The 15,835-nt window shown below is 43.5% G+C and overlaps 1 protein-coding gene across 1 annotated transcript in view; it reads right to left on the bottom strand.

The window, feature by feature from the left end:
- Positions 1-387: 387 nt before the first annotated feature.
- The window catches only part of pard3ba (par-3 family cell polarity regulator beta a), a 148,726-nt gene continuing 133,278 nt past the window's right edge, over positions 388-15,835 (bottom strand). Inside the window, exons 23-24 of the mRNA XM_080052855.1 lie at positions 13,905-13,987; positions 388-1,296 (exon numbers count right to left, since the gene is read on the bottom strand). Of these exons, the coding sequence (XP_079908981.1) occupies positions 918-1,296; positions 13,905-13,987 (462 nt within the window). The 3' untranslated portion in view covers positions 388-917. The remainder of the gene's footprint in view (positions 1,297-13,904; positions 13,988-15,835) is intronic.

Raw genomic sequence — 15,835 nt, 5'->3', positions numbered from 1 at the left:
TTTACCGATGATGTGTTAATGGAGAAAATGTTACATTATTATTATTATGCCCTTAATGAGAGTTAAAACAGCTTACTTTTATAGTCTGTTGCTTTGTGTGCGGATCAAGATTCATACATTTTTATTAAGACACACCACAGAAATATCACAAATAATCTAATTTAGATTGCATTTATACGTTCACCAAAAATGTACAGTACATATATATATTGGCCACCTTCATAACCAAATAATCAAAGGCAAAAATGCACTAAAAAAATTGTGTGTAGGAGTGTCCAGGATGCAAAGGAAGTCCCAGCGACAAAACATCAAGGACAAAAAGACACTTTGAAGGGGGGGCTACTTCCTGTTTCCTGTTTGTCGACTGCACACTTCCTGTGTCTTTCGTTTCTAGCGGTTTTCAAATGGTCAAGGTGATCCCCTCTTTATTTCCTTTAGTTTTTTGATCAGCTCACTAAAAGGCAAGTCAGCACTGCCATCATGCCCAGTTTGCTGGAATAGAGTCGATTCTATACACCATATATTAAGTTTAAATTAATCTGTGTAAAAACTTTAATTGCCCTTCATTTCATTTCAATTCTACATTATAAAACCTATGTCAATATATAGATCCTGTTGTTATAAACATTGGCAAATATACACAAGCAGTTGCAATAGCATATTTATATATATAAAGATATGTACGCACATGTAAGTGCTTATTGCTTGTTAAAATCTGTCTTGGCCTGTGGAGACAGTTATGACCAGATGCTGCTGAAAATAAGACTAATTTTAGCCTCCCAGCTTGTCACTTATTGCTATCACAGATTATTAATATGGGGCCCAAATCTCACTTATCCACATTGGCAAGCATATATGTGAAAGCTGATATTAGGTTTCACACCAATCTGGACTAGGCTCCTACTACCTTTATCTTTTCACACGGCGTTTATCAAGGGGTTCTTGCGTCTTGGATCGGGCTGTCTGTCATAGCGCTCGGGGCTAGCATAACGTTCCCTGTTGGTGGATGGGCCTTTGTTCCTTTCGGGGCTAGCGTAGCGACCGGGGCTAGCCTGCCTGTAGCCCTCCCCTCTCCCCCCTACAGCCTCATAGTGATGGTGCTCTCTGCTGCGGCCGGCGCTGGGCGAAGGCGGGATGTCCTGCCTCACAGCTGCACGGTGCTGCTGCTGTGGAGCTCCGCGGGGGGAAGAGGGGTGGTAGCGTGGGGTGGTGGGTACCTGCTGGCCGCCCGGGTAAGGGGCTGGCTCTCTCTCCCGCATGGCTCTGGAGTGGGTGGGGTAATCATATGGATCCCTCCTGAAAGAGAGACAAAACAAGAATTTAGGAAGTAAGTTGTTAAAGGGCACATATTATGCAGATTTTCAGATTCAAAATTGGGATTTGGGTTTTTTACTAGAAACCCTCTAAAACCTCTATTTCTCCTCTTTTCAGCCTCTGTCTGAAACGCTCCATTCATGAGCCTGTTTATTTAAGCCCCACCTTCCCAAAAGCATCAGTCTGCTTTGATTGGCCTAGAATTTAACTGACAGTTGAATCTAACGGGGGTATCTAGGGGTGGGGTTATCACAGGTGGAGGTAGTGTTAAGTTAGGCTGGTAATGGGGGGGACGGACGGACTGGATTTTGGAACACAAGGGTTGTTTTCAGTTTGTTGTGTTCTTATACTTTGGGAGTCTCTCGCGAGACCCATGTTAATGTTGAAAGTTCCTTTTGCTATTATAGGTGACCTTTAATCTGGAGCCGGCATGTTTGACAGCATTAGCAAAGATACACAATGATCACACACACATTAAGCGCACAGAGGAAGACAATATTTATCACTAGTTTAAACTGGTTTCGAAGTGGCAGCTATTTGGCCCTCTGTTGCGGTGAGCCTCCCTCTGTTATTCAGTTTACGTGGCCTTGGCAGGATCGAGTGGTGGTGGTGGGGGACGTGGATGGAGAGATGCCAGGAGATAACAGCAAATGCCTTGGTAAGCATATATGAGGTTGTGTGTGTGTGTGTGTGTGTGTGTTTAGCTTGTGTGTGTAGGAATGCATGTGAGTGTGTGTGTGTCCCAGGGGGGCCGCGCAGTAACGAGGCAGCCAGCTGGAAGTCTCCGGTTCCCTCCCACTAGCTCTGGGTGATTAGGGGCTAAACCCTTGGGTAAGGCGACACGCGGGACGGGAGAGAGAGTGGAAGATAAAGAGAGGAGCAAAGAAAAAGAGGGAGGGCTGCTCACCTTTCACGGGACCTATTCAAAATGTTTTCCATCTTATGTACTGTTTCCACTGCACCAGTGTCCAAGTGGTAGCGAGTAAGCAAATCTAAAAGTCACGTCTTAATCTAGTTGTAAGGGAAAACTCTTCCTATTTTTAAAAAGTGGCGACCCGGTGGCAGGAGCCATGTCAACATCATAAATGACAACTTTTGGCATGACATCAAGAATCTTTGCTCACACATAAGCTAAGGATACAAACCGTTTTCGTTTATTCCAATGACAACATTTTTCTTGCCCCACAAAGGGAGAATTTTGGTTAACAAGGCGGCAATAATATCCTTCCCTATGTCTTCTTTGATAGGGGAAATTAACCCCAACGCTTCAAGCTACTGGATACTGTTTATGTGCTAAAACTTGTGCAATGCATTTCTGGATGAGGACATATCTAATCCCTTACTCCAAAACTATGGAAACTTTTTTTTTTTGTATTGCATTAAACCGAAGAAATCCCAACTGAACAACACATAATAACAACTCAAGAAGAAGTCAACAGTCACACCTGGACATTGAAAAGCATGAGAAGTGCTATTGTTGGATCTACATGACGTCTTAAAAGCTTTCAATGACTTCCTACAGTTCAAATCCCAAATGTACTAAATCAATCATCGACGGGGACGTGGGCGAAAAACAGATTTAGATATTTACTTCCCACCCTTCAACAATGGCTCCCACTGTAGTTATTATACAGAAGCCTTGAGCTTAGCCTCTCCCCTTGTCCTGCAATCGTATCCGCCCGTCTCCTCTGTCCAGTCTCTTGAGTCAAGAGCCTCAGCACCTGTTGACTGGCCAATTAGAATGAGTCACTCACCGCAGATTAGGGTCGCAATTTGTGTGTGTGTGTGTGTGTGTTTGTGTGTGTGTCTATGCATATTCGGACTTCCCTTGAGGATATTCATGGACTGTGTTGAGGTGCATTTCCCTGTGTGTGTGTGTGTGTGTGTGTGTGTGTGTGTGTGTGTGTGTGTGTTGTAAATGTGTTTTTACTCTGGGCTGGGCGGACTGACCACCCAAAAAGAGCACTGGGACAGGATACACAGGTGGTCCCAAGAATGAACAGCGCTGCCTTGTCAGTCAGCAGAGCAGGAGTGACGGAGCCGCACACCCGCCCACCCACCCACCCACCCACACACACACACACACACACACACACACACACACACACATAGATACACCCACACAACACACACATGCCCCTCCCAAGGCTTTTGAGATAAGGAAGAAAAAGGAGGAAGTGGAGGGAGGAAACATAAAAAGATCAAATAATAAAAGAACAGAATCAGACGAATCTTAAGAGGTAGAAAGATTTTCTGTCTGGGTAAAAAAACTAAAAAAGATTCCTCCGGGTAAAGCTCAGCTTGGCGAGGCAGGAGGAGTGAAAGAGAGCTAGAGAGAGAGAGAGAGAGAAAGAGAAGGTCAACTTCCTCATTAATCCAGATTAAATGGTAAAGGCCACCAGGGGAGGCAAAGAGACAGACAGAAAGAGGGATGATAGAGTAATAGAAGGGTAGAAGAGGAACACCTGGGTCCCTTACCGCGACTCAGGGCCACCCACACAGACTGGAATCTCATCCACTTCCACTTTTTCACTTCATCATTATCCATACAGTATACTCGCCCCCTCTTCCACTTGAATATTCAACTTCCTCTCCTTCAGTCCATCACCTCTGTGTCCTCTCCTCTAAATATGTTATTTAAAAGCCTCTTTCATCTCTATACCTCCTCCTCTCCTCTCCTCTCAATGAAAGGATGTGGAGTTATCCTTTTGACAACATATACTGTAGCATATCCTGTGCATAAAAAATTACTGGATAAAACAACAACTATTACTGGTGACTTTGCTTTACAATCACTGAATTGTTTCAATTCATTAGCAAAATGTTCATGGTGGAATTAAATGAACTGACACAAGGCACACAGACATCAGAGCTTGTATGGAAAAATAAACAGTTTAGGTGTTCAAGCTCCCCTGAAAGACAGTATTTGTTCTATCTTCTGGATGACTAAGCGATTAATCAAGTGGGATGAATGCTTGTGGCGTCATGCTACAGAGGTCTGGATGACCTTTTAACCCTGGCAGATCATGGCCTAGTAAATCTAGGACTAGTAGCTCTGAATAGCAGATTTAAGATTATTGTAAAATAATTGTATAAAAGCCAAAAACGGTTGAGAAGTTTTGACATATTTCGGTCCGTCTGCAACTCCATGAGAGTATGCATTTGTGTGTGTATGTGTGGGTTCGGCTAAAGCAGCTGTGGGATTAGGGGGTCCACGGGTCTCAGTGACCCCAAAAGGGAGTTCCTCGTCACGGGTCACCCAGTTGGTTTTCAGCCCGGTAGTCAATGTGTTCATATTTTCTGTGTCTTTAAAACCACATTGGAGGTCCAGGATATTAGTAATTTAACATAATGTTAAGATTTAATTGAGTGGAAAACGAGCTCTGCATAGTTGTGTTTGTATGTCTTATGTGTCAAACTATAATCTATTGTGTAAAGTTATTCCAACCAGTACAATATTGTGCCATGTCCCATATGAGTATGAGGAAGAAAGAAGAAATGAGCGTGAGCAAGAACTACAAACACACAGAGTGGAACACAATGTCTTAAGCTAACTGTTGCTAAAAAAAGCTACAAGAGAAAAAAGACAAAGGCATCGCAGCAGGTCCCTTTAATTATTCACATACATGGGAGACATCAGGTTGTGTGTGTGTGTGTTTCGGTTTCCCGAGGACACGGTGGAAATTTCCTTTTGGAGCTGATAAACAAAAAAACATGCCAAACACAGTGGATTCTTTCCCCTGAGTAAATGGCAGTTAAAAGGAGCTCTGCCAGTAATCTAGCCTGAAAAGAGCTTATGACAACGTGACACATGCTAACAGTAGATGTGTTCTCATTCAGGCTGCCAGGCAAGTTTTGTATTGCATTCTTTAAAACGTCAACATAAAAAATGATGAAGAATTTAAAAAGATCTTATGCAAATGAGATGTTTGCATGAGCTATGTTGAATCAAATAGATAGGTTGGATTTATTTTAAATACAGTCTATGGTCTGAATTAATGTCAAACACTTCTCATACTTGACTAAATGCTTGGTAGGTTGTTTGTTTGGTAGATTGTTAATAAAGCTAATCTTTTCTGCAATGTAGACACAGATAAGGTTTGAGATGACTAAGCGGTATCATAGCCTTTTACAAAGTGCAAAGGCAGTTTTCATGTTTTTTTTGCAATACAAGTGAACCATTTGTCTACATTTATTTCAAGCAAATGCACTTCTTCCATCCAAGCATGTACTATGTCATTTCTTTACATACATGTTTTTCTTTCCTCCATTTGAGGAGATGTATTACCCCATTGGGGACATGAAGGCGGAAATGTTATTGAATTGTGCCATTTCCCAAATAGAAAAGAGGAAAAGGGAGAGGTGGAAAGAGAGAGAGAGATAGAGAGAGAGAGAGAGAGAGAGAGGGAGGGAGAGAAGAGAGAGATGCGCCGTGTTTAGCAGGAGACAGGCAGAGAGACAGATCCTCTGAGGTCTATATAGAGCGGGGTGTGATGTGAACCACAGGGACCAGCCGCTAGTGGAGAGCTGTAATGACACGCCGTGTAATACATCTGACTCACACTTTCATATCAGCAGCGTGTGTGTCTGTGTGTGTGTGTGTGTGTGTGTGTGTGTGTGTGTGTGTGTGTGTGTGTGTGTGTGTGAGTGGTGAGAAACGACACTCTGAATATCACATTCATATTTACATTCCTGTGAATGTCTTTATGATTACATACTCAGTAGTGGGAGATAAAAATGTATGGGGTGTGTATGATGTCCATCTGGCGACTGTGAGTGTGTGTGTGAGAGTGTGTGTTGCCATTTAGGCGTATAGCTTCCGCCTTATGACAGTGAAGAATGTGTGTATGGTGGGTTAGAATGGGGAATAGGGGGTTAGTGTGTGTGTGTGTGTGTGGGGGGGGGGGGGGTTATCCTGCACCTGCCCTAGGAAACGGAAGGAGGAAATGAGTAACCACACACACACACACACACACACACACACAGAGTCCTTCAATTCCTTATTAAACCCCCCCACCACTCACCACCCTGGTCCCCCAAATACCCCCCGGTCCTAAACAGCTGGAAAACAACCAATGCGTCTCTGTCACACTCACAAACACACGAGACGGTGAGCGTGATTAAAAACTTGGAGAAAACACACAGGACCCTGGTGTCGGCGGTGACATTTGTGTTATTTACAGCTTTCACCAGGCCGACCTTTAGCTACGATAGATAATAAAGGTCAATTAGTTTCTTTGCAAGAGTTTTCCCAATATTTTATGCAAAAAATCGTTGTAATCTAAAGAGAAAGAACTGCTCTGATTTCAGAGATCGTTGGTCAGAAAACGCCAGGAAAGCTTTTTTGCACAATTATTAAATATGAAGACAAATATGCCCCAAAATTTTGAAACACTTCCACAGTACAAATTGAATCTTACCGTTTAGTTAGTTAGTAAGTGATGATCACAGAAAATACATTTCATCTTAAATGTCACCATCTTTGTAAAAGTTGTTCAATTAGATAGCAGACCAACTCTGTCCAGGTTTTTTTTATAGTGTTGGAGATAAACTCATAATAAACAATGGGCTTTGGAGGCAGCCAATTACATTCTACTGTGTCTATTATTCTTTACTTCTTTCTACCTACCTGCTCTGCCTTGTGTCTATAGTTCAATGATGTATGTGTATTTCACACATACATTATACATAGATAATCAGTGCACATGCTCAGACAATTTAATTTGAGCTACCTTAAATTACATTTGCACATTTAATGTATTACTGTCCTGATTTGCAGAGCGGAAGGGAACATACAGATGCATATGTTAGGCACATCTGCACACAGGTTATGTGCTCACCCAAAACGCATTGCATTCAAAATACATCAATTGCTCGACAGCAAACAGCTGCTGCAACCCGCGCTGCCAACCACTCACACAGACATTCATATGCATGTCCGCCTGCACGATTCCCGGGTAAAAATGTTTCATGTGTCATAATTTGCAAAGCGGTACGAAAGCTATGTTAAGAGAAACAGTAGCTCGAAATGCCTCCAGTTTTAGGTAGAGAAAAAACACTGTCCATAAATTCTAGATTGATGGGTTGTAGCATGAGCCAAAACATTTGCTCTATTCTGGGGAGAGTGTGGCCATCAATTACAGTAAAAATGGTTTATTCACAACAAGTACATACAGTATACTTAGGGAAGTGACATATTCATTAGGTGTATTGGTGCATCCTTCAGATTCTCCAAATATATAATTGTCTAAAGCCACGCACGCACGCACGCACGCACGCACGCACGCACGCACGCACGCACGCACGCACGCACGCACGCACGCACGCACGCACGCACGCACGCACGCACGCACGCACGCACGCACGCACGCACGCACGCACGCACGCACGCACACACACACACACACACACACACACACACACACACACACACACACACACACACACACACACACACACACACACACACACACACACACACACACACAAAGCTGAGTGCTATGGACATAGAGCAGGCCCGGCGTAGGAAACCATTAGCCGCTCGAAAAGGCAGCACCCGCTAATCAAAGCCGGCTACGTCAACAACAAATGGTTGAAATTGGCTCTCACCTACAAGCATGCGCCTCATCTAAATGGGCCTGTGTTTACACTCTCTGCTATACTATACACTAGAGCAATGACAAAGAAGTGTGTGTACAGTATCAGTGGCAGGTATATAGTGGTGGGTCCCCAAATGCATCGTGGGAGCTTTGGGTTAGAAATGAGGAGGTGTGGAGAGATGGGAGGCACCATGGAGGCAAACCCAGTATGTAAACTCAGAAGGGGGTACTACTCCCTCATGCAACTCATACTGGCTCACATTTAATGACTCATTCATCCTTTTAGTGATGTCATTCCTTTAGACAACCATCAATAACCATTTATACAATATTCTGTTTTTGATTTTACAATACATGTAAGGAATTTTCACCATGGCTCCAGATTGATTTACAATAACCGCAAGGAAACAAAAGAAATGTAATTTGACTGAAAGTACACACAGCCATTTTTTAAAGGAGGACAAAGGTCAGATTTACTTCATGCATCATGTAATAGAGACGCGTTTGGGGATAGCGGTGAAGCAACAGTTAATGCCAGAAACAGATGGGATTTTCTTTTAAGGCTCACCAACCACTGCTCATATTCAATTACTCAAGATTCTCCACAGTTCAAACTAAGTCCTCTCTCATACCTTATACTCCCATTCTGTGCAAAAGAGAACATTTGAATTCACGGCATGTCGCCTGTCCGTACGTATTTTGCGGATGGAGTGTCACGCCGACTCGTACATGACAAGTCTTTGTATTTCTCAGCGATTGCTCAGGGGGGGAGCGCAGGAGGCCTCAAAGTGTATATCTTTTGTTTTATTTATAATACCATGATTCCTTTTTCCCCACCACATCCACAGACCCACAGAGACCGTGGGAGAGAGGGATGAAGATGGAGGGGAAAAGAGAGAGAGAGAGAGAAAGAGAGAGAGAGAGAGACAACTAGACGTGAGAGAGAGGTAGAAACAGACGGGGCCAGGCCAGAAAAATCAAGACGAAAGGGATTGATGGAATCAGGGGGAAAAATGCGGTGAAGTTATTCTAAACAGGTGGAAGCCAGTGGCGCCTTTTTGCTGTGTATGTGAGTCCTACCATTTTTATACTGCTGCTGATTCCATCATATTCTCAAGTGTCTGAGCACAAACACTGTAAGCTCGACCAAACATTGCTGCCTTTTGCACACCAATGGCCTTTCATAAAAGAGTCCCCCACAAGTATGAAAAAGGTTCAGGACACCAGCTCCGGCAAATCAAACTAAAACAATCTGCACATTGCTTCGGATTCTCTTGGGGTTGCTTATTTATCAATAAAATATACAGGGGCGGGGTCAGGTCACCTTTTTAAACCAATCACGGAAGGGAACCAGAAAAGAGATTACCTGGCTGTTATAGGGAGCAAACGCAGAAAAAGTGTTGAAAAAAAACCTAGAAGCCACAGCCTAGGACCCGAGAAAATGAAATGAGTTCCAAAGACAATATCTCTTAACTGAGTTGGGGGAGTTCGAAAGTGAGTTGTTGGGACAGATGGGCGGCAGCGGGTGTAGGGGGAAACTGGCCATCACTTATGAATCTGTTCAGGGGCTAGATTGGGTTTTAATAAAGACCAGGCGAGTGCAGCTCAAATATGATTTCTCCACTGACCTTGAGCAACTCCATCCAAAATTCAGAGAGAGCTACGGACTACACCGGGCTCTAACAATATTACTGATCAAATAATAACCTACCTCCGGCAATAAATGAAACCGTCCCACGGAGTCAACCTTTCGGAGCTTATTTCCGATTGAGAAAATCAGTCAAGCTGATTAAAGGCTATAGTGCATAACTTTTTAATTGAAATTAATGTTCAATCCATTGCCAAGTTGACACAAAGTTGAGTAAGCATCAGCACGACAAAACTCTGTCTGTGTTTCTCAGTATGGCAGCGTTTACAGAGTGGTATCTTAAGAAGTGCCCAAGAAATGTTTCAGTTGTTGATTCTACTGCTTAGAAAAAAACTGGACATACAGCAGAAGGAATAATAATTAGGGCCCTGAGCTGACATACGAAGCTAAGGGTGAGAAGGTTCATGTGCCGAGACGTGGTGGAGAAAGCCAAGTGTCTGTAAGTCTGGGAAGTGTGTGAATGTACTTTTCATGAAGGTCGGGTGAGGGTACTTAAGAGGACACTTTCCACACATAACCAGGAGGATACTCAACATGCTGAGGGACAATATAGATGCTGCCCTCTGTTTTCTAAGGAGGCATTCAATCACTCTTTGCATTATGAACCTGAAAAAGCTCCTTAGAATCGCTGACTGTTAAAGAAAAATATGTACATGTCAGTGGTGTTCAGGAGACCATGCTAACATGCTGACGTACCCACATTTGCACAAAGGCAATTTGAGGGGCCGGCTCGCAGCCTGGGCCTCATCTCAAACCAGCTCTTCGCCTTTTTCGACAGCAAAAGAACAATCAATCAAAATGTATGATAGCCAAAATTCACAAAAAATTTCTCAAAAGGGCCATACAACATGGCCCAAGCAAAATACAAATATCATGACAACATCACAACAGACCTAGCTTCACGGAATTGTATTGGAAGACGACCAGCATTCAGGCCAAAAAAACTTTCCAGAGGATCACGAAACTAAAGTTAAAGAAGAGTCAATAGACTGGGTTATAATGTGGACCTGGACTGACCTGGTCCACCATTGTATCTCGGTTACAAGGAGGAACTAAATGAAACTTTACAACTCTACACACAAACACTGTGTGTCTATCTCAATGGGTCATCTCCATTGTCCGAGCCCTGTGCTGTCTGACTCACCGGCCAACTGACTGCACATTAATCAGCCAATTATCAGCCACGGCCAGCAAACGGTGCCGCGCCAACCTAGTCCCCTTCTAATCCAATCAGCTTGGGGGGAAGTTGGTCAGGGGGTGCTCTGATTGGATAACCTGGGGCTGGGTCACCGCGCCCATGACCTGCTTTGAATTGGTAATGATGTTAATATTCTCCATATGGCCCGATGTGTGCACGGAGAATTGGATGTGTGTCCCCCAAGCAAGGGAGACTATCCGCAGGCTGAGTGTTAATGGCCAGTCGAGAGGGGAGGTGAGAGCCAAAATAGTACTATCAACATCCCTGGGGCTAAAGCTCTGGACGCGGACACTTCCACAGGGCCCTCTGTCCAAATCCTCTTTCCCCAGACTTTATCCTCTCTCTTGTTGGCTGCAGTCTTGCTCTGCCCCCCCCCCCCAGCACTGTGTCCAAGGCTCACTTCCACTTTCTTTCCATCACTACCTGGCTTCAGGGCTCAAAGAAAGTCCTTGATTTGAGAGGTGGGAATAGCCAGTCCAGATATCTCAGTATAATGAACCCATAATTTGGGCTGCAGGAATGCGATGAGAAAGGTTAGGAAAAGTAAGTAGGAAAAAGGCCAAAGTAGGTCCTGTTTCTGTGTTTGACTGGAAGAGAAGGGAAATATACTGTAGGAACTTAAAGGTGCTACGAGGAACTTTAAACGATTTCTTTTTTGTGATGATCATAGATTACATATAACAGCAAATGAGACCATCAGTGCAAAGAATTCTATCTTTGTATAGTTTTTCTTAATGCCTTTGTCATGGGTACGCTCACCCAGGAACAACAGCTGGCATAGTAAAACCACTACCGCAAGAATAACAACACAGACTGAAAGTTCCTCGGAGCACCTTTAAAGCAGCCAAAAAGTCCAAATTACTTAAAAGGATGAACAACAAATTTGGAAGATCATATTTGCGGTTTAAATTAGGAGAGCTATAATGTGTATGTATGGACAGATTGATACTTACTGTAGCAACACAACAGAAAGCTATATAAGATTTAATATTGAAATGTCTTTTGCAACACCTGGATTCTGCCTCCCTTTCATCCCCCCCATCCTTTTTACTTTTACCTCTCTCCATATGCTTTTGCTACGTCTCCTGTTCACCTTCCATGCGTGCACACACACGCACACACACACACACACACGCACACACCTTCCTTCAATCCCAGCCCTCCAGCTGCAGCCCCAGCCGGCTCCACACAAAGGCAGGCCAAATGTATGCTAATGAGAGCCAGGCCAATGGTGGAGCCGCACTCATTTTGAGAGGAAATGGCTTTCAATAATGGCGGCCCTCAGGGGGATTTTTGCACAAAGTTCAGCTCCACTTTGAAAAATGCATTCAATTCACTGCTGTGTCTGCTCTCTCCTGTTTTTTTCTTTCCACCCCGCAGATGAAAAAAGAAAAAACATTCCCGGAATATATTTGCGCCACCTCCTCCCTATCGCCTCTGTATTTGTGCTGTGTGTGTGTGTGTGTGTGTGTGTGTGTGTGGGGGGGGGGGGGGTCAGAGGAGTTTTTGGAGGGGTTTATCTTTACAGAAACATCAGAAACAGGAACACAAACACGCTACTTTGAAATCCTGCACTTGCTTTTCTGCTCTTCTGCTGAGGCAAAAATGTCCCCAGAAGCATTCTTTAACTGTACCATATGCATTTCAAACGGATGCTACCCTTGCGGGTCCTTGGGCCTAAAAATACTTCAAAGCGGAGCTGAGCAACAGTTAAATAACAATGGGAACATCTCTCCAGGTTATTAACATTGCTTCAACCTGTCTTATCTTCTCCCCCCATCAAATAAGCCCAGAGAATATGATAGCGGCTTCTACTTTATCATTTAAATAGAACACATTTTCAGCTGTCATAATAGTACAATATGTCAGCCAAAATCTGCTGTCATTCCCTTTTGTTATCTATCATCCGGCACTGGAATGGTGCTAGTGTTAATAAAAGCCTTGGTTTATTAATTCACATAAGCATTGGAATGACAATGGAAATGCAGCAAGGGGCCTACTATTCATAATCAACTGATCTGTTGATGCTTTTTAAATAATTACTTTTGTCAAGACAATGTTAATGTCTGCACTTCATTGCTAAACTGATTGGTTGACAGTATGTTGCTGCTCAACTTCACTCACCAACAGTCTAAATATATTCATATTTCACAAACCTGGAAGAACGGAGTGACTGTCCTTCTCCCTTGATAAATTGTCCATCAATCATTTCCTCCAAGTTGCCATCTTTCAATTTCTTGTTTTGTCCGACAACCAATTTAAAAATGTTGGCAATAAAATGCATAAAATTGAAGTTTTTTTCAAAGAATTTCTTGCTTCAATTGTATTGCAGAGAAATCAAATCAATTCAATTATTATTTATATAGCTGTCTGTCTGTGTGTCTGTCTGTCTGTCTGTCTCCATTTGGGGTTGTCTCTTGCAGCTATACAGTTGGCTAATCTCCGTTTCCCCATCCTGTGCTGTGGTCATTTCCCTCCATCTCTCTCCCAGATTCTCAGTGTGTGTCTGGTCCTGGGCCTGGCCCTATGTGCTCCCTGGTGCCTGTCATATCAGGGGGGCCAATAACCCGTGAAATGACTCTTCTCCTTTTTTCCTCAATATTCTGGTATGATTGGAAAATATGTATGTGGGCTATGTGGCACTGCTGGGGGAACACTTAGCAGGAAAAGAGAAGAGGTGTGTGTGTGTGTGTGTGTGTGTGTGTGTGTGTGTGTGTGTGTGTATGTGCGTGTGTGTGTGTGTGTGTCAAACGTGCCTAATTTAACAATTGGGCCCCTTTAAACAAATAGAAAAAGAACCCCCCTTGCAGTTCCAATAAACCCACACTAGAGGCTATATACATTTGTCATAAGCGCAAAAACCATTCTAGTTGCGTGCGTGCGTGTGATCCTTCTTCTTGCCTGTGCCCCCCCCCCCCCCCCCTGCTCTCTTGAGAGCTCAACACACTCTTGGTTTCTGGGATGAGTAGACCCTCCCAAGGCAAACACTCCAGATTTAATTATAAGCTCCAAAGAGGATTAAGTCTGTGCAGCGCGTGTGGTTGTGTGAGTGGTGTAGGGGAGACACAAAGGGAGGGAGTGGCGAAGTTATCCCCCTTTCATTGCCTCTAGATGGGGGAGAAAAAAACACAAGTGGTGGTCTTACCTGGGCTGCGCGGCGGCGGGGTACTGGCGGTCTACTTCCTCGTAACGCGGAGCAGGGCGTGATTCAGCTCCCCTAGGTGCAATCTGTAAAGAGGCAAAGAATAAATATTATTATTTTAGTTATTGCCGTAAATTGTTTTTGCTTTTATAAGATAGTTTTGGAGAGACAGAGATGATATGGGGATTCGAACCCGGGTCTGCTGCGACAAGAACTGAGCCTCTATGGGGTGGTGTGCACTCTAACCACTACACAACGAGCGCCCGCTTAAATTAAATAAATACGAAAACAGTAAAAAAAGGTTAAGTCACTCGACAGTCATAAGCAAGGCCTTGAAGTAGGAATTGTTAAGAGAAAACGATATTACCGATACTAGTCTGTGCCTAAATTCTGAAAATGTGACAGTACTTTTTTCTACAGTTCAGTAAGTACCGGGAAGCAATTCTTCCGGAACTGACGGGAGCAGCATACGCCTGCTTTTCTCTTGGCTACTACCGTTAGCCTCTAATGCCATAAGGCCAACGCTAGTACATACCTTTTTTACTTTGGTATCCAATTGTGTATCGAGAATCGATTGAATTTCACTTATATTGGTCTCCACTATTACATATCTGGTAGTGTGACATCCCTACCTCAAAGTCCTTTCCTATCTTCCCTGTATGTCACTCAGGTAGAGATTTGATGAAAAAGAAAAATGTGTTAAGCAAGCTGTGAGCAAGATTTATTAAAGCCTTTTTTGAGCAAGTAAAAAACCCTGCGGTGGAGAGACCACACATATGTCCTCAGGCTGAATGTGTTTTAACCTCAGTAATATTTCAGCCCCCATTGAAATTGAATGGAGTTGATGTATGTGTTTTTGCATGTGGTTTTCAGTAGAAACTTAAAAAACAAGGGAGAAATCACAGAATGCAGCCCCCACATGTGGTAACGTAAACAGCGTGTAACCACATGTAAGCGCTGTGTCCCTTTCTCGTGTCAGAGAAGGGTGGCTCACACTCTCATCCACACACAGCAGGAAGCGATTGATTAAAGGACGGTCCACGCTAGGGCGAATAAATCTGGAAATGCCTTTTGTTTACACACACACACACACACACCCACACACTTCCGCGTTTTGGGGGTCATTTTCAATCCAGGATGACATGACAAAGTAGTTAAAAAAACCCAGCTAAATCTCCTCTTCTCCACTGGATTAGAGGCATGGTGTGGGGCTAAGGGAGTAGAGCAGTGACAGCCAGTTTACTCAGCTTGAAATCAGTAGGACAGCCCCTCCATCCTGTCACCTAGGATTGCTTACAGACGGGTTGACAAATTGAAAAGGAAAATATCTGGAGACATTTTGTGGAAACACATTGTTAATGTAGATGTTTTCCATGAGGTTGAATTGAAAGGTATAGTGTGAATCATGATGGACCTCAACCCCCAAACTGATCACCTATGGGAGATATCACACAAAACCAATCCGGGAAAATATATTTTTGGAAGAATTGTTTTCATCCTTCCAAGCAATGCTCCAGAGTCTCATATAAAGTGTTATAGTGAGGAATCGGTGCACCGCAAGCCTGCAAAACCTTCTTAGCATATACAGTATTCTCCAAGTTTGTGTCATCCTTGTTTTTGGTGTAAAAATTAATTTGATTTAGTGTGGATAAACAGGGTTAAATTTATACAATGAGAAAGGTTTTTTTAAATTAAATTGCGCACGTGTTCTTAGATTAGAACAATACAAAGGGGTTTAAACAAGCAAGAGGCAAGGAGAAAAGGCAGAGGGTAGGGGAGCAGAGAGAGAGAGCATGTTTCAATTATCAAGTAATCTAGGTTCTGGGTTCACAGTTTTCCCACACAAACACAGGCACGTGTTTACTCAATAGACATTTCATCGGTCAGCCACACCGCGCGGCCGCTGGAGCTAAGCACGCACACACCAGCAGCAC

This window comes from Ammodytes marinus (assembly GCF_949987685.1).
Source record: "Ammodytes marinus genome assembly, chromosome: 24".
In the NCBI taxonomy this organism is placed as follows: domain Eukaryota; kingdom Metazoa; phylum Chordata; class Actinopteri; order Uranoscopiformes; family Ammodytidae; genus Ammodytes; species Ammodytes marinus.
Note: the sequence above shows the minus strand (reverse complement) of the source record. Positions and strands in the feature narration are given on the sequence as shown.